At 46.3% G+C, this 25,708-nt stretch overlaps 1 protein-coding gene across 1 annotated transcript in view; it reads right to left on the bottom strand.

Annotated features, from left to right (window-relative positions):
• Positions 1-25,708, bottom strand: part of KSR2 (kinase suppressor of ras 2) — a 349,744-nt gene that overhangs the window by 182,734 nt on the left and 141,302 nt on the right. Inside the window, exon 5 of the mRNA XM_084819248.1 lies at positions 16,366-16,547. Within this exon, the coding sequence (XP_084675374.1) occupies positions 16,366-16,547 (182 nt within the window). The remainder of the gene's footprint in view (positions 1-16,365; positions 16,548-25,708) is intronic.

The raw sequence follows: 25,708 nt of genomic DNA, 5'->3' as shown, positions 1-25,708 counted from the left end.
AAAAACCTAAGAAGAGCCCCGTTGGCTCAGACCAAGGTTCCATCTGATCCAGCACAGGGATGGTCTGTTTTGCTTTCTCTAATATGCACTTTTTTTTTTTCCCCAAACATCAGTTCATTTTCCGCTGTTCCTGCATCAGTTTGTATGTTTTTGCATGCATCTTCCCCAACAATTTACACATTGTTGTACTTATTTTCCCCAAATGTACACATTTTGGGTATGCAATTTTGGACTGGAGAACTGCACTGCAAAATTTGGAGAACTGCAAAAATCAAAGGATAATTGTGATCCAGTTCACATATTAGTTCAGGAAGTGCAAATTAGGTCAGTTTGCATTAAAATTAGAAACAAACGCACCTCATTCCCATCCCTAGTGTAACATCCTGAAGCCAACGATGTCCAGGATGTTCTGAGTATCCCATAAGGAGGACACAAAGGCAACTGTCATATCCTTCAACACTCAGTCCTCTTCAGTGTGCAGAAGACAATGAATCTGGACAAAGACGAGGATCAGACTGCCCTTCCAGGGGAAGAACAGTCAATCTCATCTTTAGCTTCTCTCCCCCAGTCAGAACAGTCAGCTCTGCCATCATCCTCTGAGTCAGAGCAGGAGGAACGCTTGGCACAAACTTCATCTCCCCAGCCCCACAGAAGTCTGAGACTACAAAATCAGGTGGGGGCCCTGCAACAGTCTAGCCAGCTTCTCCAGATGGGTTGGAGCTGACCGCACTACAGATCATGGCTGCCTACATAAGGCTTTGGTGCCTCAAGCTTGTTGCTGAGACAACATCCTCCTATGTTTCTAATAGGAGAGCGCGCCAGCCAGTGGAGTTCACTCTGTGCTATCCATAGTCCTATTACAGCTGCCCTTTATACGAGAAAGTTTCTGCCTTTACTTAGCTTGCTGTGCCTGATATACTTACCATGACTGGAGTCTACCTATTCAACCTCACCTCACCGGCCTGACTCTTCTACATAGACTAGACTCCCCTTGTGCAGATCTGACCCTGTCAGGTGCCATTGGGTTTCCCCTGTGAGCCTCAAGTAAATGCAGAATGCATCAGTAATATCCATCTCCAACTGTTTGATACCCTCCCACCAGTAGCTATTGGTATTCAGAGGTACACTGCCATTGAATCTGGAGGTTCCATTTCTGTCTAAAAGACACTGATAGATTTCTCATCCAAGCATAAATTATGCAACCTAGCATATACATTCACTTATTTGCAAAGGCATAGAGGTAAAGGTTGACGTGCAGGAGCTCATTATGACAGGCCCTGATCCATGCCCCCAAGGAGAATCCACCCCAAGGATATCTCCTGCTTTCCTATTATATATACTCTAAGGAGCTAACAGTCTGGTTAAAAAAACTCCATCATAACACTTGGGCATCCAGAAACAAACAAACAAATGACTAATAGCATCTCACAATTAAATTTATGGGGCATAATTGCAATCTTATGCATAGTTACCTTGGAGTAAGCTCCATTGAACTCAGTGGTGCTTATGTTTCTCTGACTGCATAAGTTTAACTTGTAAAACACATTGAGCTTTTACAAAAGATCTTCAGCCAGCAGAAAAAGCCAACCTTTAGCTTTTAATTAGAAATGCAAACAGTCTCACAAAGAACTGCTATCACCTAAGCTGCTGGCGTAAAGTACCCTTCCCAGTGAGATCTGCCTGGTGTCTTCAGTGTACACATTAGACACTAGGTTAAGACCTTCTGGCAGGCATTTAACTCCTAATCTGTTGCTCGGATTTATTAACTTTACCACTGGCTCTTTTAATATTTTTTCATCTTTTAATATTTCAATATTTTCATTGTTGTATTTATTGTTTCTGGTGGTGGTGGTCGTGGTGGTTTTATGACTGGAAACCCACCCTGAGCAAATCTACCAGTGGGACAGCATATAAATTTAAGAACGAATTAATTCAATAGGAAGCCAATCAAAGAAAAGGAAGTACCAACCTCTGCTTAATTCCTCATTCCATGTCTTCCTCTGTGCTAATCTGGCACAAACAATAGTAAAACTTGAAAGCCTTGTTATCAGTACATTGACTTGTTGGAACAAGGAGGGCGGATCAATTACCCCGGTGCTCTGGCAAATGACAGCAACATCCCTGCTCTGAAAAAAGTCCTGGAGCTGCCTTCCTCTGTCTTTCTCCTCCACTACACCATTGCTAATTTAACATAATGTTTGGGCTTCTGTTAATCACGATACTCATTCACCCTCCTTGTCCCTAGGTTGCTGCTTCTGGAATTTGACTTCTGCCTGCCCTGGACTATGCTACTTGCCTCTGGGCCCATCAAACTAAGATATCCAGACATGGGAATTAGGGATGTCAGAGAATTTCGCCACGAATCTCGGGGAGGCCGAATGCCAGCACATTTGGCCCCCTGAAATTGGTGGCAAAACGGTCTGCCCCCCGCCGCCCCTCCCCCGGGACAGGACTTACCTTGTGCGAATGTCCCTGGCGGTGGCAGCTGCTTCTGCGGCTGTGCGGCGACCGGTCTTCCGACCGGCTGCCGCCGCCACCATTTCCAGTTAAAAAAAAAAAAATGTGATAGGCTACGTAAACATTTACGTAGCCTATCACGGCTAGATTTTAAAAAAATAACGTGATAGGCTACGTAAATGTTTACGTAGCCTATCACGGCTGAGTGAAAACAAAAACTGCGCGTACGCAAATGGCGCCCATGGGCGCTGCCATTTGCATTCCTTATTTTGACACGTGTAGTCTACATAAACATTTACATAGACTACAGCGAAAATAAGGGGAACGCTATTTGCGTTCCCCTTATTTTCGCCGTAGTTTACGTAAATGTTTACGTAGACTACACATGCCAAAATAAGGAACACAAATGGCGGCGCCCATGGGCGCCATTTGCGTATGCACGGGTTTTTTTTTCACTCAGCCGTGATAGGCTACATAAACATTTACATAGCCTATCACGGCTGACTGCAGGGACGCAAATGGCGGTGGCTACATCCGCCGCCATTTGCAGTCCCGGCAGAACAGGATTCGCAGTGGGAGGGACAGGGCGCCTCCCCCCCAGCCAGAATTTCGGGGGGGAGGGACGGGGCTCCTCCCCACTGGCCAGAATTTCAGGAGGGAGGGACGGGGCACCTCCCCCCGGCCAGAATTTCAGGGGGAGGGACGGAGCGCCTCCCCCCCACCGCGAATCAACTTTCGTCAAAGGTAAGGGACTTTTGTACATCCCCAATGGGAATGCAACCTCTTGCATCTTGACCCCTGATAGACCCTAATCAATACTGGAACATGCTTGCTCATAGGGTGTTGAGTGCCAAGCCTCCGGTCATCTTTGTAGTCACACAGTGAAGACAATCTCTTAGTCAACAGCTTTTATTTTGCAAGTCAATAGCTTTTATTATGCAAGCTATAGCCAAATCAGCCACGCTTCAGGGTACAGACGTAATCTGCATACAGCAACACAGATCCTAGTCTTCTAGTCAGCTTTGCATAATACTAATTAGACTACAAGAAGCTACCTTTGATGAATACACTATGATAGGAAGTTGCAACACAAATGGGCACCTGCCAACAGTACGAAACTTGAGTAGGTTTTCCGGGTCTGCCCTCAGGGAGGGTCTTCTTCTAGGGACCTCTTCTTAGATTGCCTCACATCCTGAAATTTCTCTTCCCTCCTCACCCAACATCTGATTCTTCAATCCGTCACTCCTCATTCTTCCCCCACCATATCTTGCATTCCCATGGATACAGAGGTCTCTGGCTGGCTTTGATCCAACTGATTAGCCAGCACGACTCCTCTTTGCTACTGTTACTCTGCCCTACCTCCTGTGACCTTGGTAGGTCCACCACCCCTTTGCCCGCATCTGACTCTGAATCTGTTCCTTTGCCTTTTGGGGGTGCTTCTGCAGTGATGTTTGGCCCAATCCTTACATAAGGCTTCCTTTATCTCTAGGGTGCCAAATTAGAGCTGTGCACAAATGACCAAATTCTCCACCCTATTTGGGGGCAGAGAAATGCGGGGGGATGGACAATTTCACTGAAATTCTTCAGTGGGAGAAGAAGATCTCACAATTTCTCACAGGTGGGGCTCACCATTGGCAGGGATTGTAGCACAGCTGCTGCTGCTGCTGCTGCTGCTTCTTCTTCTTCTTCTTCTTCTTCTTCTTCTTCTTCTTCTTCTTCTTCTTCTTCTTCTCCCTAAGGGTTTTGTTGTTGTTGTTTTGAGGGGCGGGGGGTTGTACTGCCTTTGCAAGTGGCAACAGCAGCAACTGTATTGGCAGCCTGGCCCTCATTTTGCGTTCTCCACAATACACCATACCGAGCATCATTCTGGGGCATTGTGGTGGGGACGGAAGGCAAAACTCACCCCCAAATGGGGAAGAAATTGACATTTCTAGGGAGCAAAATGACATTTCTAGGGGGGTAAGAAAAAAAAATTCAGGGCTTTTCTGAGAAAAATGTCTCCTGAGAAATTTTGGCTGAGCTCTACTTGACATTCTTTGGGGTTTGGCACCTTCCCCAGGATCTTCCAAACATAAAAGTTCTGAGGACGAATTCCAGATGCATCTTGTCTCTAAGGTGCGGAGCGATGATGGTACAATGAAAGGCAGAACACTCACACCCACTCCTCGGCCACCTCATATGCAAAGTAAGCACAAGAACCCTGAACACAACCCATGAGAATTCCCCTGAAATTTCTTCTCTTTTCAATTTGTTTTCGAAAGCAATTTCTTTTTCTATCCAATTGAATAAGAATGGTCCAAAAAATGTGGGACAAATTTTCGGCACAGCATTATTTTCACCCTGAGGATCGAATTCCATTTCGAGGAAGCTGTTAGGGGCTGCATTCCAGTGGCAGACAGGGCCAGCAAACGGGATGGTGCCAAAATACCATAGATGATAGATAGATAGATAGATAGATAGATAGATAGATAGATAGATAGATGATAGATAGATAGATAGATAGATAGATAGATAGATATCAGCAGATTTTAGCTTAAAGCTCTAACTGTCAGTAACTAAGCTTTAGGAGAGGCATTTCAACCTTTTAGTATTGAGAGGCAAGGGGGTGTACAGAAGCTGGAAAACCGCCAAACAATTTGTGGTCAGGGGAAAGGCTATAGCCAGGGGTAGGGTATGTTGGCATCTGGGCCTGATGTTCTGCACCTCTGCTTTAGCTGGTGTGCTGTGAAGCATCTGCCCATTACAGACTTCCAGTAAAACAGGAAAGCACTCAGATGAGAGCATGAAAGTGAGACCGACAGAAAGTCAACCAAATCCACCAGGGATCTGGGTAAAAGTACGGCAAGGAACATTCACAGCAGGAGAACGCTGTCTAGCCATTAAGCAAAGCACCTTGCCCTGATATTTCAAACACACTCAGCTCTTAACCTACTGATCTGTTGTTCCAGGATGCAACAAAAGAGCTCATCCCAGACACCTTGTCACTCCTCAAGGACAGCGTTCCGAGAAGGTCAAAAGGGGTCGACATCACCCAGGAACAAACACACTTCCGAGTTTTCTGCAAGTCAAGCCCTTAAAGCAAGGTGATGATTTGATACTGTGAAAGTGATGATTTTGTACAGAGTAATAGGGAGTGAGCTGGAATGCAGTGGTGGGTGGGTGGGGGAGCAGGGAGGAGAGTCAGGGGGGGGAAAGCTGCAATAGGATTTTGCAGAGCAGATTTTTTTGGTGTGGGGGGGAGATGAGAACATATCAGAAGAATTAAACTTCCCAGGCCGTTAGTAGAACCTGAACAGAATGAAAGGAACTGGGGTCCTAAAGCAACTTTGCTGAAGTGAAGCAGATCTAGGTCTTGTCAGTGTCTGTATAGGACAGAAGCAGGGAATTCTATGTATGGCAGTGTGGTGTAGTGGTTAGAGTGACAGACTAGGACTAGGGGTGGGTGAGATTCATGTTTTGATAGCAATTTATCCAAAATTGCACATTTCTTCATAAACAGATAGGAAAGGACTTGAATTGTTGTTGTTGTAGTAGTAAACTAATGTGGGAGAAAGTGAAATGGGCAGATTCATCTTTAACAGCTACATGGCAGGCAGGCCCATTATAGTCCTCACCATGCTGGGAATAGCTGCGTCCTTTGAATTTGGCCATTGCTGATGGGTGAGAATTTTGCTTGGCAATGCGCCCTTCTCCTTTCTCCACCCTCTTTCCCCAGTTGCCATAAATGTGGTGGATTCCTGGCTAGACCCACATGCCAGTTTGTTCATGAAAATGGGTACCTGTGTAATTCGTGGCCATTCTAACTGCACCAGTGGGTTGGAATAGCCTGAACTATATGGCATTCTGTAGTAGCAAATCACACAGAGAGGCAACCCATGGTGTTTCGCCTTCCAGCAGCAACCACACCACTGCATTAACATCTGGAGTGGGCCTAAGTGAACTGGAATAATAATGTTCCTCAGATACCCAGTTAAGGCAATAATGTTGGAATTCATCCCTAACCTGGACGGCAGCCAAACCATGAGAGCATCTCTGTTCAACACTCCTCTCCTCCCCCCTCCCCATCCACCATCCTGCCCCCTTTCCTCCGTCCCCAACTCTCTTCTGAGGTAGCAACGGTGACCTCAGAAGAGGAACCACCATAGAGCTTTCTGCAGCAGATGGATGCAGAAACTATGCTTGGACTTCCTCCCAAAGCCATAGCTGTGTCTACAACCTGGAAGAAGGTGTGTGTGTGTGTGTGTGGGGGGGGAATAGTGGATGGAGAAATCCACACCATCCTCTACAATGACTCTGTTAATGAATTAATTTATTATAAAAACACCTGCATCCTGCCTTTTCCTGTGGTCTAAAAATGGTTTACTGGGCAGCTAACAAAATGTAAAAATCCAGAATGCCAAAGTCTAAGATGATCAAAACCAGGATTAAAACAACAAGAACACATAAGAGCACAAATAGCAGAACACAACAGGAAACAGATAGCTAATTAAATTCAGCAGCAGGCAATAACCAAAGGGGAGCAGCAAACCAAGAAAATGCCAAATTCAGAGAGTTCCAAACACTTTCTGAAAAAGGCATCATCTTTGCATGGTGTCTGAAGATCAGCAAAGAGGGAGGAAAGTGTACCTTAAGAACATCAGAAGAGCCCAGCTGGATCAGACCAAGGGTCCATCTAGTCCAGCATTCTGTTCACACAGTGGCCGACCAGCTGCCTGTGGGAAACCCACAAGCAGGGCTTGAGTGCAACGGCACCCTCCTGCTCATGTTCCCCAGCAATGGGCATTGAGAAATATCCGGCCTCTGATACTGGAGATAGCATATAGCCATCAGGACTAGTAGCCTTTGATAGACATATCCTGCATGAATTTGTCTCGGCTTGCATTGCTACAGTCTATTAGACATGACACAAATGGAAAGGGGGATGGGGAACATAACATAAGGACAAGAGCCCTGCTGGATCAGACTAAAGTCCACCTGGTCCAGCATTCTGTTGACTCAGTGGCCAACCAGCTGCCCACGGGAAACCCACAAGCAGGACAGGGGGGCAATAGCACCCTCCCACCCATGTTCCCCAGCAACTGGTGTACAGAGGCATACCAACTCTGCTACAGGAGGTAGCATGTCACCATCAGGACAGGTAGCCACTGACAGCCTTTTCCCCCAGGAATCTGTCTAAACCCCTTTTAAAGCCATCCAAACTGGTGGCCATCACTACGTCTTGTGGAAGCAAATTCCATGGTTTAACTATGCGCTGTGTGAAGAAGTCCTCCCTTTTCTCTGTCCTGAATCTCCTACCTTCCCACAGGAGCAGGGCTGGCTCCAGGTTTTTGAGGGCCCTTGGGCAAGACACCTTCGGCTGGCCCCCTCCCTCAGTGAATCTACCTTCTCACTGCCATTGTCACCAGGTGCTATCGCTCCGCCTCCTCCCCCTAATCATTGCTACAGCTTGCTTGCTTGACAGGCAGAGAGCAAAGAGCAAGTAGGCAGTGGCATCAGCTCCTCCTCCTTCTCAACACCACCCTTGTCTGGGCCAGAGCGAAAGGCGAGTGAACAAGGAGGTTGCCATGGTGAAGAGGAGCAGCAAGTCCAGGGTGCTCTTGTTAGTGCGCCCTCACTGGGGTGTGGGCCATCGGCAGGTGCCTGATCACGCCCACCCTTGATGTTGGCCCTGTGCAGGAAGGATGTTGGCCCTGCACTGCCTGCGCTGCCTTCCTTGGCAGTGACACCCGGGAAGGAGTTCTGTAACCTGGGTGCCACTGCCAACTAGGCCCCATTCCAGGTAGTTCTCCATGACAAATCAGATTGCAGAAGAAACTGGTCCTGGGACCTTTGTATGGATGGTTAAGAAATTTGTTCAGTTTCCATTTTAATACAAACTCAGAGAGCTTCAGCTATTGGGCAGTATAGAAATGAATGAATGAATGAATGAATGAATAAACTTACCAAATTCACACTCTCTCTGGACCTCCACACGAACTGGAATGCAGTGATAGTGCGATATTCACACTTTGCTGAGTTTTGCAAGCAGTTTGATAATCAAAAAATACACACAACGATACGCATATAGTAGTAGAGGAAAATGTGCACACAGACAAATGTATATTAGGGGAAAGTACACACAAAACTGCACCGCCTTTGCAGAAATCATTGGCAATGTTTATACCTAGAAAAGTGCACACAAAAATGCATATGTTTTGAACGGTGCTTGCAGGAATGCATACGTCAAATCTAAATAAAGAAATGTGCATGAAAATATGTATGTTCATGCACACTTTTTTTAAAAATGTGCAAACTCATGTGGAAACAGGACAGAATGGACTTCATATAGGAAAAATTAGAAATTGAGCAGAATCGAACAGGATTGTTTTGTCCATCACAAAGCTCTACGCTCAAAGACCGAAGATGTAGTGATGGCCGCCAACTTGGATGGCTTTAAAAAGGGGGTTAGACAAATTCCTGGAGGAGAAGGCTATCAATGGCTACTAGGCTTGATGGCTATATGCTTCCTCAAGTATCAGAGGCAGTATGCCTATGTACACCAGTTGCTGGGGAACATGGGTGGGAGGGTGCTGTTGCATGCCTGTCCCGTTGGTGGGTTTCCGGTGGGCAGCTGGTTGGCCACTGTGTGAACAGAATGCTGGACTAGATGGACCCTTGGTCTGATCCGGCATGGCTCTTCTTATGTTCTTAAAGCATAGGTCAGCATCTTGGGGACTGTAGTGAAACAGGCAGGGAAGCTAGAACCCACTCAGACATAGGGATGTACGAAAGTCACTTACCTGTTCGCGGATTATGTTTATGGTGGGGGGGAGGCATTCCATCCCTCCCTCTGGAATCCTGGATGGGGGGGGAGGCGCTCCGTTCCTCCCCCCCGGAATCCTCCACGGCCGGTTGTGCTCTGCGGCAGCTCCGCGGAGCAGCCGGCCAGCCCCAGCCAGGCCAGAGCCATCCACAGCCGGATTTCCGGCCATGGAGGGCTCTGGGTAAAAAAAACACAAAAAACCGCGTACGCAAATGGCAGTGGCTACGGCCGCAGCCATTTGAGTTCCTTATTTTTGCCCTCTTAATCTACGTAAATATTTACATAGGCTAAAACGGGGAATCGAAAAGGGACGCAACTAGTGCCCACTCTGCTATTTGCGTTACCCTTTATTTTTGCCGTCATAGCCTACATAAATATTTACATAGACTAAGACGGGCAAAAATAAGGAACGCAAATGGCAGCAGCCGTAGCTGCCGCCATTTGTGTATGCAGTGCTTTTTTTTTTTTTTTAACCCACCCAGCCATGATAGGCTACGTAAAGATTTACCTATCACGTCTTTTTTTTTTTTTTTTACAAGAACAAGAGTGGAAATGGCGGCGGCGGCAGCCAGTTGGAAGACCAGCCGCTGCCGCCGCCGCTGCCGCCGCCGCTGCCACCGCCGAAGCCACCGCAGGAGCGGCCACTGCCCAGAAGATCCGCCCCAGGTGAGTCTCATCCCGGGGGGGATCCGTGGGGGGGCAGGGGGGGGGCAGGCCTTTCCGCCATAGATTTCGGGGGGCCGAATGCACTGGCATTCAGCCTCACCGAGATCTGTGGCAGAATTCTCCGCCATCCCTACTCAGACATCTCTCATCTAGAAGATTATATAACTTCTCTCATCCTCTTCCCTCTCCATCCCTCTTTCCTTGTGTGATGGGCCTTTGTAGATTGTAAGTCTGCAGGCACAGACTGTCTTGTTTTACTGATTATATGTAAGTCACTCCGGAAGCCTTTTTGGCCAAGGAGCAGGATAAAAATACTTTAAATAAATAAACAAACAAATAAATATAGCAGCAACCCCTGAAGCATCTGCCTTTCCCCTCCAGCTCCAAGGATGGGGTGAGAGAGTGCCAGCATTTCTGGGTTTCTTCTGGAGACATTTCAATGGGGAAGTGATGTCAAGAGCCACCCCCCACCCCCTGAGAAGTATGTCCTCAGGCCTGCTATTCAGCTAATGAGCAAAAGCTTGTCCCCAAGCACTGGGCTGGAGATTTTGCTTGGCAATTCAGGCCATGCCATGTCACAGGCGACGTCAGCCAAAGAGCCAGAAGGGAAGCCTCAGCTTAGATGGGAGACAGCTGTGCTGACGTCCTGACCCCTTCCATCTGGACGTCCTTGCCTGTTAGATGGCATCGGCTGCGTCGTTGTTTTTCTCCCCGACAAATTGTCAAGGAAAGGTAAAAGGCTGACACACGTATGGCAAAAGCCAGACAACGCTGTCAGAGGCCACCTATGCGAGAACACGTCCTTGTATGCCATATTAATTAATCTGGAAGAGTTACACACACACGCACACATTGCCAGAGCTGAGGGTGCTGCCATCCCATTTAGTCCTGGGAAGGAAGGGGGAATCTTGGTCAATATTCTGAAAATGCCCCTGGTGTGAAGGGATGCACAATGGAGGCTAGCGGCTGTGAATCCATTCTGGGTTTCAGTCAGAACTCTAAAGGAGTTGTCCAAGGTGCTGAAACCTGCCTGCAAAATAGCTTGGATAGCTCCTTTAGAGCTCTGGCTGGTTCTGACTGAAACCCAGAGTGGATTTATCGCACAATCAAAATCGGAGCCACCAGCCCCCACTGGTGGTGTATGTGGTATGAGAATGATAAGGGAGTCATTATATGGCCTGCTTTAGATAGTGTTGTGCCCCCTTTAAAAAGAGACCTGGCGTGCAGCTGGGGGGTACTCTTAGATCAGGGGTACAGAACCTCTGGCCCGTGGGCCAAATCTGGTCCAAGTGTGGTCCCATGCCAGCTATCCAGGGTTCTCCAAAAGGCCATGGGAGTTATTATACAGCTGACTTTAGATGGTACTGCACTCTCCCCTAAAAATAAAAAAGAGACTCTTCTTGACTCTTCTCAAGCTGCTGCTCCCACGTAGCTGGCATGGAATGGGAAGGGGAGCCTGGAATGATCTATGGACACATAGCTATAGTCTGCCATGAAAACACCACCGTAAGCAGGCATCCCTGTAGGGGTCAGTAATGACCTGGTGCTTGCACAGGAGGAACCTTTCCTTTCCTATGGGCACATCCTGCCGATCGCCACTTTTTAAAGAAAAATGGTGATCAGCGTGGAAGCGAATGGCGCTGGTTAAGCCTCAAGCAGCCGAGTGCCATTCCAACCAGAATCCTCCTGGAATTGAGGTAAGTGGGGCCGTTCCGCCACAGATTCTGGAGGCCAGATTCCAAAGAATCCAGCCACATTTGAATCTGCGGTGGATTTCTCTGACATCCCTACTTGGGGGTAATCTTAGACTATGCTCTCTTTCCCTTGCTCCACCTCCCTTTCCCCAACTCCCAATCCTTTGATGGATTACCAGCTTTTCTACATTTTTCTTCCCATTCTAAAATGCCCACCACTGGAATTTGGCCCCCAAGAACCTCTGGAATTGAATTTGGCCCTGAGGTTGAATGAGGTTTGGCGCCCCGTCTTAGATCCATTCTTGCAACCTGTGGTTCAAAGGATCATCCAGCAACTTCAGTGGCCAGGGTTACCATCAGCACTTGGTATGCTCAGGCCACAGTTGGGCTCCCCATTGGCAGGGTTTGTAGCACAGCTTCTTTCATTTTTGGTGTGTGTGTGTGTGGGGGGGGCATTTTCATGCTGCAACAGCATCAACTGTGTTGGCAGGCTGGCCCCCATTTTGCATCCACAACAAAGGGATGGTGCAGCATTGTTTATAGTTCCAGGGACAAGGTGGAGTGCCTCTTCTGCCAAAATCTGTCCTCCAATTTCTTTCTTGCATTGTTCTGCCTCATTCATTCTCAGGGAACCAATCTACACATCTGATTTAATGCGAGGGAGAACACCTCAGGGTCTTTTGCAGGAGATGATGCTGTCCCAATCCGCAGCCAGCCAGCAGCTTCCCTCGTGAAAAGCTGCATTTTCGGAAGTCCTTTTAGTCCATATTTTTTACTTCAAGTGACTCCCAGGCGGTTCCGCTGCAGTGTGCTCTGCCCCCCCCCCGTATTAAATCCTGGGTGTGCATCTCTGATGTGGCTGTGACCTGGCAGTGATGGGGCCAAGGGGTGGGGCTGCCCCTCACCCCCCCATCACTCTTTTTCCCTATTGGTGGTAGGCTGCACGGTCTGCAAACTGTGTTTCCCATTCAGAATAGCTCAGTTGCTCATTTTCAAGCAGTCAGGATAGCGTAGAAGCTTTTGCCTGTCAGAGTAACTAGCCTGCCTTTCCAGTTCATAAAAGCACTACAGCACTGTTCCTAGCCTTCAGAATTGAGCAGTAGTGGCTTTCACCCATCACAGTAACTAGCCCCTATTTCCCATTCATAAAAGCACACTTCCTGTCCTCCCCCAATCAGCCTCCAGTCAGTTAAGTTCAAATACGATCCTGGTAAGAGATTGAGCAACATCGCACATGCCCAGCAATCCCAGGCTATACAGAAAATGCGTGGTGTGTGTGTGTGTGTGTGTTGTGGTATATAAAGTTCCAACCATGGAAAGAGAATGTAGACAGAGCAAAGCTGCGATCCTCTGCACTCTTCCCAGGGAGTAAGTCCCTCTGAACACAATGGGACTTACTCCCAAGTAAAGAGGCACAGGATGACATGTCATGGCTGCAAAACTCAGGCATACTGCCTCCCTTGAACAGCATGAGGTTTACTTCTGAGTAGACCCATGCATAGGACTGAGCTGCACAGAACTGAAGTGTGTGTGTGGGGGGGACTCCCAGCACTGGCTGCCCCTACTCCTTCTTCTCCTTGTATTGTTTACTTTTCAGCAGATCACAGTAACACAACTGCAAAATGCCACTACTGAAGGCTCTCCGGTACTGGCCGCCCCCTCGTCTTCCCGTCTGTGTATTCTTTATTGTGCATGACATATTGTGAATAGCTAGCCCAGGGACAGATATCCTGCACAGAGGAAAAGGGCTGGAGTTGCCTCCCTCTGCTAGCCTCCGCTTCCCAGCCCCGAACTCTTGTTTCTGCAGGAAAGCCTCCTCCTCTTTCACACACACACACACACACACACACATGGGAGTGTGGACAGGGGCGGGGAACAGGCCTCTCTCATTCATTGAGCAGGCTTGATGTGTTTGATGATGTTCAGTTCTACTCCGCCCATCCAAAATGAGAAGTGCTTTCATGTGACCCGTGGGGTTTTAGGTGCTGTACGCGCCACTTTTCCTGCTCCATGTGCCCGACGGACCACAGCAATTTAAAAAAAATCCAGATATAACCTGGAAGTGCTTTTCATTCCATTTCCATGTAGACCCCCCCCCCCCCCGGGTGTTTTGGAATTTATTTTTGCAGTGTTCCTGATCTTACCTAATCCCAGCTAGCCTAACCAGGCTGCCTGCACCTCCTGATCTGGAAAAGCCCTATGGGAGCAACTACTTCATGGCGTCTCCCACTGGGTTTTAATTAAAGTGTGGGAAGCTGAGGAGGCTACAGGAGGCCAGGGAGATGATTGTACAATGAAAAACAGGACACCTGTGCTCACCTCCTAAGTAAGGTCGGCCCAAGAAACCCAACCCCAACCCAAGAGAATGTCTCCAAAATGTCTTCAGCAGTGGATTTCTTTTCGAAAGCAACTTCTCTTCTATCAAATTGAATGAGAATGAGAATGGTCGAAAAAAATGTGGGAGACATTTTTTGGCGTAACACGGAACACAACATCCCCCTCTCTGATTGGCTGGGATCAGAGCTTGTGTTTACAATAGTATGCTGCCTTTGAGCTGCGTTCAGCGGCAGCAGAAGCAGAACCAGCAGAAGCAGGAACAAAAATGCCTCTTCGTTGAAGGACACAGATGCTGTGAAGGAGGGGAGGGCAGACTGGCGCCTCAGTCATGCCAACTATGCCAATTGCTCAGGTGCAGAAAATATAAATGCTTTGCACCCCGGTTGTGGAATGCCCTCCTGTTGGAGGCCTGATTGGTGCAGACACTGGTTTCATTTCAGCACCAAGTTAAAATATGGCTTTTTACCAAAGCCGTTGAGGTCTAATTGAAGTACTAGTTCCCCTCTCCTTGAAGTACTAGTTCCCCTCTACTCAGCACTGGTTAGGCCTCACCCTGAGCAGCGCTGTGTCCAGTTCTTTAACCACACTTTAAGAAAGATGCAGACAAACTGGAGAGCATTCAGATGAGGGCAACGAAGATGATCAGGGCACTGGAAAGAAAACCCTGTGAGGAGAGACTGAAGGTACTGGGCATGTTTAGCCTTGAGAAGACTGAGGGTAGATAGGATAGCACTCTTCAAGTCCTTGAAAGGTTGTCATAGAGGGGAAGGCCAGGATGTCTTCTCAATCATCCCAGAGTGCAGGACACAGAATAATGGGCTCAAGTTACAGGAAGCCAGATTCCAGCTGAACATCAGGAAAAATGTCCTGACTGTTAGAGCAATATGACAGTGGAATCAATTACCCAGGGAGGTGGTGGGCTCTCCCACACTGGAGGCATTCAAGATGAAGCTGGACAGCCATCTGTCAGGGATGCTCTGACTTGGATTCCTGCATCAAGCAGGGGGTTGGACTTGATGGTCTTGTAGGCCCCTTCCAACCCTACTATTCTATGATTCTATGTTCTTATGTTCTTAGAGCAATACAACAATGGAACCCATGACCTAGGGAGGTGGTGAGCTCTCCCACGCTGGAGGCATTCAAGGCAAGGCTGGACGGCCAACTGTCAGGGATGCTTTGGCTTGGATTCCTGTACTGAGCAGAGGGTTGGACTCGATGGTCTTATAGGCACCTTCCAACCCTACTATTCTATAATTCTGTGATTAATTGGATTCCCTGAGTTTGCACACTGTTTCAACTGTTTTATTGTTTTAGATTTTAAATTAGTATTAGTTAGCTTAATGATTTAATACATTTTTAGCTATTTAAATTATGTATTGCTTTACATTGTGTAAATTGATTTTATCTGTATGCTGCCCTGAGATCCTAATGATATAGGGCAGGATACAAATGTTTCAGATAAATAAATAAAGTCATAATCCATGTCAGTTTGAATTACAAAAATTGCTGGATTGAATTCGGGGCTCCTTTCATCTTTGAGAATTATGAGCTCATGCTGTTTGATTTAAGAATTAGCTAATGTCGCATTTCAACAACATCACCAGACAAAATCAAACTCATGATGGTTTGCAACTAAAAATGTAAATCACAAAAAAATGAAAACAAAGAAATATTGGTACAAACATTACAGCAGAATTATGCTGTTGTATGCCAACTTGGAAGGCTACTATAGAAGTGGGGTGCAGAACCAAAGGCCTGGGGGCCAAATGTAGCCCCCTAAGGGTCCCAGTTTGGAAGAAGCAAGGGAGAGGGAATCTTCCCAAAGAATCTCCAAGAGTTCTTCCCTTGATAAAGACCAAGTGTTGAAACACATTCGGAATTCCACTGGTGCAGCTGTTTCTTTTGGGACTTTGGTTCACACTCTGTTTTCCCAGTAGGCCCCGGCCCTTTGTCCTGGCCCCACCCCTTTTGCCCCCAACCACAGATTGTTTGGTGGTTTCCCAAATTTTGTGCAGTTTTTCCCCATTTTAAAATGTTGAAATCCTTCTCCTATGGCTTAGTTGCTGGTAGGAAGAGCTTTGAGATAAAATATGCTGATATTTTGGCCATACCCCTTTTGCCTTTGGCCACACTCACAATTGGAAAGAGGCCCCTGAGGGCTTCCCCAAAATGGAATTCAGCCCTCAGGCTGAAAGAGGTTCTGCACCTCTGATATAAACATTTAAATAAGCTGTCTTGCACATCCTCTCCAAACCAAACGCAAATCTGGCTGTGGGGTTGAATCCTGGTTTTCATTCTGTCTGGTGTTACAAAAGCCAGCTCTGGAGGTGAGACCACCAACCCCCTTGCACTCTAAATCAACATCCCTTTCTTCTGTCTCCCCAAAGCCCCTTGCTGGGTCTGACTTACTCGTGGAGAAGGTGCCGTCTGTGTGGACAGGAGGGGTGGAAGGAAGGAAAGGCGGATGTCCGACGAAGAAAGAGCGCAGGGAGCGCTCAGAGAGGAGGGGAGAGCGCTGGGCAGGGATGTTCTCGCAACTTCCCACGCTGTTGTGGATCTTCAGGTTCAGGGGCTTATTCTTTTTCTTGGCTCTGCAAGAAAGGGAGAAGGGAAGTCGTCATAAGGAAGACCACCAAAGGAGGGCCACACACTGTTTTCATGTGGTACAGGTGGGCAAGCAAAAGGAGACCAAGACGAGACAACACTGGATGCTTGGGTCAGTCCAGGGGTCCACTGAGTCTAGCAATCGGTTTCTGATGGTGCCAGAACCAGCTGCTCCCAACTACCCTGCCAGGTAGGAAAAAGCAGCAGACATTAAGGAAGTGCCATCTCTATTCGCTGCTGCCCTGGTCAGCCTTACCTGCAGGGCTGGCCCAAGACATTTTGCTGCAAGAGATAAAAGACAAGATGTTGCCCCTTGCCCAGTCCATGTACAGAAGCTGACTGAATTGGCAACTGAACCTCACTTCAGCACTGGCGATGGGACAGCATCCTCCATCACAGGCTACATTTAGGGGGTCCAAGACAGGTTGTCTCTCATACACTGCTCTGTCCTCCTGCAGACAGGGATAGCCAGAAAGTTCATGAGAACAGCCAAGGGCCTGCTGCTGCTGCCCCCTACACCTGCCACCTGAGGCGAGTGCTTCACTCTGCCTAATGGAAGGGCCGGCCCTACTTACCTGCAGTGGCAGGAGTGGCAAGAAGCCCCCAGATTCCAGGTAGGCTGCAGAAAGCCAAAGCCCCATGAGCCCATCCTGTAAGACCACCCTTCTCCAACAAGGTGCCCTCCAGATGTGTTGGACTGCATCTCCCAGCATTCCCAGCAGCGCAGGCTCCAGTTTTTGGAGGGCTCTTGGGCAAGACACCCTCAGTGGGCCCTCTCCCTCAGCGAGCCAACTTTATCACTGCCAGTGTCCCCAGATGCTCTTTCTCCTGATCTTTTTTCTCAATGGATTTTCTCATTGCTCCCACTTGCTTGCTTGACAGGTCCAGAGAGGCAGGGAGCAAGGAGACCATGGCATCTCCTGCTCCTCCTTCTCACCACCACCGTTGTCTGGCCCAGAGCAAGAGGCAGGTGAACAAGCAGGCTGCAGTTATGAAGAGGAGGAGCAAGTCCAGGAGGCTGTTGTTAGTGGGCCCCTACTGGGGGCGGGCCCTTGGGAGGTGCCCGTTCATGCCTACTCTTGATGCTGTCCCTGCAAAAAAGCTGCCCTTTCTCTTGACCCTTTCCCTCAAAGGATTTCCTCATTGCGACCAATTGTTTGCTTGACAGGTAGAGAGAGACAGTGAGCAAGGAGGCAGTGGCCTCTACTGCTTCTCCTTCTCTTCCCCCCATCCCCTTTGTGAGCTGCATTGCTTAGTAAGGCCTGGCAGGCCCTGAAGGTGCTGCAGTGCAGTCATTTCTGATCGAGGGCTTCTCCAGATGACCATGGAGCTGAAGGGTATGTGCTTTGAACAAGCATGCAGGAAGGATGTCTGTTGTTGGTCAAGAGGCATGATTACTTTCCCAGCCTCTGGCACTCCTGCCTTCCCCTTGTGTGACCTCCCAGGGATCCTCTTTCTCTTCTGTGCTTACAAAGCTAAAGTATTTGGAACTGAAATTTGGACCCTGGAGGCACTACCGACTCCAGGTTTTGAGGGGCCCTTAGGCAAGATACCCTCAACTCTGAGATCCCCTTCCTGATCAGTCACTGCCAGCTCAGATCCCTTCAATATATATGTGAAGTTGGGGTTTTGGGAGGACTCTACACATGAGCACACTCCGGGAGAGAGCAGAGGATGGGAAGGCCTGGCGTGCTATGATCCATGGGGTCACGAAGAGTTGGACACAACTTAACAACTGAACAACAACTACACATGCTTACATTGTGCTGTGTTTGGCATCTTAATGCCCATTGCTTCTATTTGGAAATATCCTTTCAGTTTTAACCACTCTAGTTATTTTGGCATCATCAGCAAACATGGCCACCTCTCTGCCTATCCCTAACTCCAGATCATTTATGAACAAGTTGAAGAGCATTGGTCCCAGTACAGATCCCTGTGGCACCCCACTGTTTACATCCTTCCATTGTGAGAACTGACCATTTATTCCTACTCTCTGCTCTCTGTTCTTTATCCAGTTAATGATCCATAAGAGACCTCTCCTCTTGTTCCATAATTGCTAAGTTCACTCAGAGGAGTCTTTAGAGAGGGGACTTTGTCAAAAACCTTTTGGAAGTCCAAGTAAACTATGTCTACCAGCTCATCCCTCTCAACAGATTGTTGACACTCTCAAGGAACTCTAAAGCCTTAGTGAGAAAGAACTTATTTTTACAGAAGCCATGTTAATTCTTCTTAAGCAAGACTTGCCCTTCTGTATGCTCAGTAATTTTATCTTCTGCCGATTTACCCAGAACAGATGTTAAGACTGTAATTTCCTGGATCACCCAGGAGCCCTTTTTAAAACCAGGCGTTACATTGGCCACTTTCTAGTCTGATGTTACAGAGGCTGATCTTAGGGACATGGTACATAGGTTTGTCAGAAGATCAGCAATTGCATGTTGGAGATTTTTAAGAACTTTTGGATGGATACCATCTAGAACCAGCAATTTGTTTGTTTTCTATTTATCAATAAGGTCTAGAACTTCATCTCTTGTCACCACTTTTTGCCTCAACTCCTCAAGACTCCCTTCCTGAAAATAGCAGTTCAGGCCTACATATCTGCCCTACATCTTCTACAGTGAACACAGAGACAAATAATCAATTTAACTTCTCTGTAATCTCCTTATTCTCCTTTAATACACTTTTAAATCCCTTGCCATCCAACAGTCCAGCTGCCTATCTAGCCAGTTACCTTCTTCTGATGTTGATGTTTTAAATTGTTGGTCTTAACGTGATTAGCTCCCATATTGTCTCCTTGCACAAGTTTATTTTGTGCAAGTTACCTTGTTCTGGTTTGGGCAATACTTCAATTTTCTGACAGAAGCTTTTTCTCTAAAAGCTTCCTTGAAAATGCTTGTTAACCATTCTGGTGACCTCTTGGATTTTCCTGCCCTGTGGTATATATTCTAGCTGAGCTTCTATTGTTGTGGATTTAAGTAACTCCCAAGCATCTCGATGATATTTCACCCTCCTGACTTTCCCTTTCAACATTCTTTTTACCAGCCCCCTCATTTCTTAGAAGTTTCCTTTTTTTAAGTCAAATGTGACTCCATTGGACTTCCATGGCAATTTTCCACTTACATATAAATTGAATTTGAGAGCACTGTGGTCAGTTTCCAAGTGCTTGAACGACATTCACATCTCATACTTTTTCCTGGTCAGCTATTGTCCTTCCAATAGAGTTTGTATCCAGAGATATCCATCTCCAGCTGGTTGTCTCCATTCTACTAGGTTTCTGTTATGCCCACTGTATCGCTGCCATCTTATAAAACCAAGTGTTCCAACTGCAGGAAATCCAGAACGAGAGCATTTCCCAACAGATGGCTGTCCAACCTCACTCTGATGACCTGCAGTGAGGAAGAGTCCACAACCTCTCCAAGTAAATAGTTACATTGTTGAACTGCTTTTACCATAAAGCAGTTTCTCTAATAGTATTCAACTAAAATTTGTCCTCCTGTAATTTAAGCCCATAAGATCTAGTCCTGCTCTCTGGGGCAAAACATGCTGTTGCCCTCTTCTATGTGATGGCCTTTTAGGTACTGGAAGAGTGCTATCATGTCATAAGAACATAAGAAGATCTACATGTTGGATCAGACCAAGGGTCCATCTCGTCCAGCATTCTGTTCACACAGTGGCCAGCCAGCTGCCCACAGGAAACCCACAAGGTGGACATGAGTGCAACAGCACCCTCCCACCCATGTTCCCCAGCAACTGGTATACATGGGCATACTGCTTCTGATACTAGAAGTAGCATATAGCCAACAGCACCAGTAGCCATTGATAGTCTTATCCTCCAGGAATTTGTCTAATCCCCTTTTAAAGCCATCCAAACTGGTGGCCATCACTACATCTTGTGGAAGTAAATTCCATAGTTTAATGATAACACTGTCTGAAGAAGCCCTTCCTTTTATCTGCCCTGAATCTCCTACCAGTCAGCTTCATGGGATGACCCCCATTGGGTTCTAGTATTATGAGAGAGGAAGAAATATGTGTCCCTATCTAATTTCTCCACACCAGGCATAATTTTGTACTCCTCTATCATGTCTCCCCTTACTTGCCTTTTTTCTAAGCTAAACAATCCCAGCTGTTGTAAGCTTTCCTCATAAGGGGGTTTCTCCAGCCCTTTGATCATTTTAGTTGCCCTTTTCTGCACTTTCTCCAACTCTACACTGTCCTTCTTGAGGCGCAGTGACCAGAATTGCACACAGCATTCTAAGTGTGGTCACACCATAGATTTGTTTAAGGGCAGTATGATCTTGGTATGTTCCCATGCAGTCTCCTCTCCTCCAGGCTAAACACATCCAGTTCCTTCAACGTTTCCTCATAGGTCTGGTTTTCCATACTGCTGACCTTTTGCCAAGTAAAGGGCTATGTTTGAGGAAAAGTCATGGTTCAATGGTAAAGCACAAATTCAATCCACAGCATCTCCAGTTTAATTTTTTTTTTTTTTTTTAAGGTCCCAGGTAGTAGGACTGGGGGAAAAGTTAGTTTTGAAATATCTGTACAGTTGCAAGGGCATTTCTAGGCCTGCGCTCATGGAGTCCTAGCCCTGAACATATTTCCAAGTGCCCAGATCCATTCCCCATAAGTGTTCATTGGTGCCAATGGAAGGTCTCATTCTTAGCTTAATTGCCACACAGTGGGCAATTTTCAAGAGGGATTCCAGCTGGGGAGCAAAAGGTTAACTCTCCCCTCTCCACATGCTGCTGCATGCACACACGCACAAGCACACACACACACATACACAACTCCCTGCATGGTAATTAACCTTAGAAAAAAATTTTCCATTGGTTTGGGAAGAATAGGGGCAGGGTGCAAATTAATTGAAGACTTTATTGTATTTGAGGTTATTTGGATGAGAATTTAATTGGCTGGTTGTCCAATTAAATTTAAATAAATCCTAGTTGTTATTTCTAAATTTGCATATATAAATATAAATCAACATATCCACATTTTATGTACATTTGTGTCCTATCGGCCTGCCCATCCCCACCTCCATTTTTTTAAGTGCCTAGCAACATCCCTGTACAGTTGGTTAACATCAAGTTAACTTGAAGTGAATCGTGAAGTGAAACTTGCAGTTAACTTCAAGTTAACTTCAGGATTACTTGAAACTGTGCAGCTTCAGTAATTGAAACCTGAAGTGAAATCCAGAAGTGAAAAATAAATTTAAAAGTATTTAAGCAATTTAAAGTCAAAATGGTGGTTAAATGTAATGTGCAAATTAATAAATTAAAGTGCAATTTGCAGGGTATGTGCAATTAAGTAATTTAAAAGGATAAGGTGCAATCTTCAGGGATATGAGCTTTTTTTTTTAACTAATATCAACAATATATGTCCAATTTGCAATCCTATGCATGCCTGATTGGAATTACATCCTACTTAATTGAGTGAAACTTATTCCCAGGTAAATGTGGATGGAATTGCAGCTGTTACCAAACTGAAGAAATTAAGTCCGATCTTAGGGTGATGTGCAATTTAACAAACAATTGTGGAATAATGTGCACTTTTGAAATCTTATTCAAAATTGTTGAAACCTTTATGTTCCTCTGATGCACAATTGCACAGAGTAGACTACACAAGGGATGTGTGAGAATTCTCACACATGCAAACAGATCCCATTCGTAACCCTGCCCGCCAACAAGAGCAGGAGCACAATTCTTGGGAAGTGTTCTCAATTTCCCAAGCTTGCGCACAAATGCACTTCCAAAAAACCACATTTCCCCTGCCCAAAATGTACATTTCCCCACAAAATGCTTTTTCCTGCTTTAGCCTACAAGGGGGAAAGTGTGCATTCAGGGTGCATGCTTGGGAAAGTGTGCATTTTTTTCATGTTTGAAACTGTGCAGTTTATTTCCCAAGCTTGCACACTTGCACAAATGCACTTCCAAAAATGCACATCCCCCCCAAAAAAAAATGCTTTTTCATGCTTTAACCTATGGGGGGGAGTGTGCATTTGGGGGGAAAGTATGCATTTTTTCATGTTTGGAAATGTGCACTTTTCATGTTTGTAAAAAAAACCCAAAACATGTTCATGCTTGGGAGAAACAAGGAGGCAAGACGAGCACTGAGGTGGAAAATAGAGAACATTGACAAGGTCATACATCATTTATTGTCCCATCCCCAGACTCCTCCTGGATTTTTATTTATTTTTTTAGAAATGCTCCAACATGCTACAAACCATCACTCAGTGATAGAACATCTGTTTGGCAAACCCATGGTCCTAAGTTTAATCTCTACGGTGTAGGCTGGCGGCTCCAGCTTCAGTTGGGCTGTGATTCCATCCTGGGTTTCCATCCAACCCTGGTTCAGCACCTTGGATAGCTCTTTTAGAGTTCTGGCTGGTTCTGACTGAAACCCAGAATGGAATCACAGTCCGACTGAAATCAGAGCCACCAAGCTCCACTGAATCCCTGGTACTGTTGGTTAAAAGGATCTCCTTGGACAGCAGGAGAAGATGTTTCTCTACTGAGATCTTGAACAGCCACTACCAGACTCAGTATCAGTCCCTGTAATTCATTAGCACAGCCAACTGCATAGAACTGACACGAATATTCACCAACACTGAAACTCACCAACATTTCAAATCCTGAATGCGAAACATGACATTCCAATGTGGAATTGTGCAATTTTATCTCCCCTGAAAATGTAAGACGAGTGCTAGAGACCCACTGTAATGTTGGTAAATTTGATCTGGCCAGGTATCAAAGAGGAACCCTGATACCACTGCATGTCACCTAGCAAATACCACCAGATAATATAAAATACCATTGCATGCCTGCTTTCAAATACAGTTTGTTATTAAATACTACTGCATGCCAGCAATGAACTACTGATAGATATGTTGACTGTTAAATATCAAATATTGAAATAGAGTATATCATTAAATGCTAATGTCCAAGTGCCCTCACTTCCAGAAGGCTGGGTGGCTACTGGGGACACAGCCTTTTCAGGCACCCCGATTCTGGAATATATTCCCCACACATGTTCACCTGGCAACCATGTTATTTATTTATTTATTTATTTATTTATTCGTTCATTCATTCATTTCATTTCATTTCATTTCATTTCATTTCTATACTGCCCAAAAGCCGAAGCTGTCTAAGCGGTTCACAAAAATTAAAACCAAACAGCACACAATAAAACAATATAAAACATTGTTGTTGTTGTTCAGTCGTTCAGTCGTGTCCGACTCTTCGTGACCCCATGGACCATAGCACGCCAGGCCTTCCTGTCCTGCGCTCTCTCCCGGAGCGTGCTCAAGTTCATATTCATTGCATCCGTGATGCTATCTAGCCATCTCATCCTCTGCCGTCCCCTTCTCCTTTGGCCTTCAGTCTTTCCCAGCATCAGGGTCTTTTCCAGGGAGTTTTCTCTTCGCATTAGGTGGCCAAAATATTGGAGCTTCAGCTTCATTATCTGTCCTTCCAATGAGCACTCAGGGTTGATTTCCTTTAGGATGGACTGATTTGACCTCCTTGCAGTCCAGGGGACTCGTAGGAGTCTTCTCCAGCACCACAGTTCGAAAGCATCAATTCTTCGGCGCTCAGCCTTCCTTATAGTCCAGCTCTCACAGCCATACATTACTACTGGGAAAACCATAGCTTTGATTAGACGGACCTTTGTCGGCAAGGTGATGTCTCTGCTTCTTACTATGCTGTCTAGGTTGGCCATAGCTTTCCTCCCAAGGAGCAAGCGTCTTTTAATTTCATGGCTACAGTCACCGTCTGTGGTGATCTTGGAGCCCAAGAAAGTAAAATGTGTCACTGCTTCCATTTCTTCCCCTTCTATATGCCAGGAAGTGATGGGGCCAGATGCCATGATCTTCGTTTTTTTAATGTTGAGTTTCAAACCAGCTTTTGCACTCTCCTCTTTCACCCTCAACAAGAGGCTCTTTAGATCCTCTTCGCTTTCTGCCATTAGGGTGGTATCATCTGCATATCAGAGGTTGTTGATAATTCTCCCAGCAATCTTAATTCCGACCTCTGATTCATCCAACCCGGCATTTCTCATGATGTACTCTGCATAGAAGTTAAATAAGCAGGGTGACAATATGCAGCCTTGTCGTACTCCTTTCCCAATTTTGAACCACTCGGTTGTTCCATGTCTGGTTCTTACTGTTGCTTCTTGACCCTCGTACAGGTTTCTCAGGAGACAGGTAAGGTGGTCTGGTACTCCCATCACTTTAAGAATTTGCCACAGTTTGTTGTGATCCACACAATCAAAGGCTTTAGCGTAGTCAATGAAGCAGAAATAGACGTTTTTCTGGAATTCTCTTGCTTTCTCCATGATGCAGCGAATGTTGGCAATTTGATCTCTAGTTCCTCTGCCTCTTCTAAACCCAGCTTGTACTTCCGGTAGTTCTCGGTTCGCATACTGCTGAAGCCTAGCTTGTAGGATTTTGAGCATCACCTTGCTGGCATGTGAAATGAGCGCAATGGTGCGGTAGTTTGAACACTCTTTGGCGTTGCCCTTCTTTGGAATTGGAATGTAAACTGACCTTTTCCAGTCTTGTGGCCACTGTTGAGTGTTCCAGATTTGTTGGCATATTGAATGCAGCACTTTAACAGCATCATCTTTTAGGATTTTAAATAGCTCGGCTGGAATACTGTCATCTCCGCTAGCTTTATTGTTACTAATGCTTCCTAAGGCCCACTTGACTTCACTCTCTAGGATGTCCGGCTCAAGTTCAGTGACCGCACTATCATGGCTATCAGGGACATTCAGATCTTTCCTGTATAGTTCTTCTGTGTATTCTTGCCACCTCTTCTTAATCTCATCTGCTTCTGTTAGGTCCCTGCCTTCTTTGTCCTTTATCATGCCCATCTTTGCACAAAACGTTCCCTTGAGATCTCCGATTTTCTTGAAGAGATCTCTAGTCTTTCCCATTCTGTTGTTTTCCTCGATTTCTTTGCATTGTTCACTTAAGAAGGCCTTCTTGTCTCTCCTTGCTATTCTCTGGAACTCTGCATTCAGTTGGGTATATCTTCCCCTTTCTCCCTTGCTTTTCGCTTCCCCTCTTTCCTCAGCTACTTGTAAAGCCTCATCAGACAGCCCCTTTGCTTTCTTGCATTTCTTTTTCTTTGGGATGGATTGAGTTGCTGCCTCCTGA

The sequence above is a fragment of the Heloderma suspectum genome, chromosome 13 (genome assembly GCF_057233095.1).
Source record: "Heloderma suspectum isolate Gila_16-S chromosome 13, 16-S_ref, whole genome shotgun sequence".
Lineage (NCBI taxonomy): Eukaryota > Metazoa > Chordata > Lepidosauria > Squamata > Helodermatidae > Heloderma > Heloderma suspectum.
The sequence above is the reverse complement of the archived record's forward strand: the minus strand, read 5'-3'. Positions and strand labels throughout refer to the sequence as shown.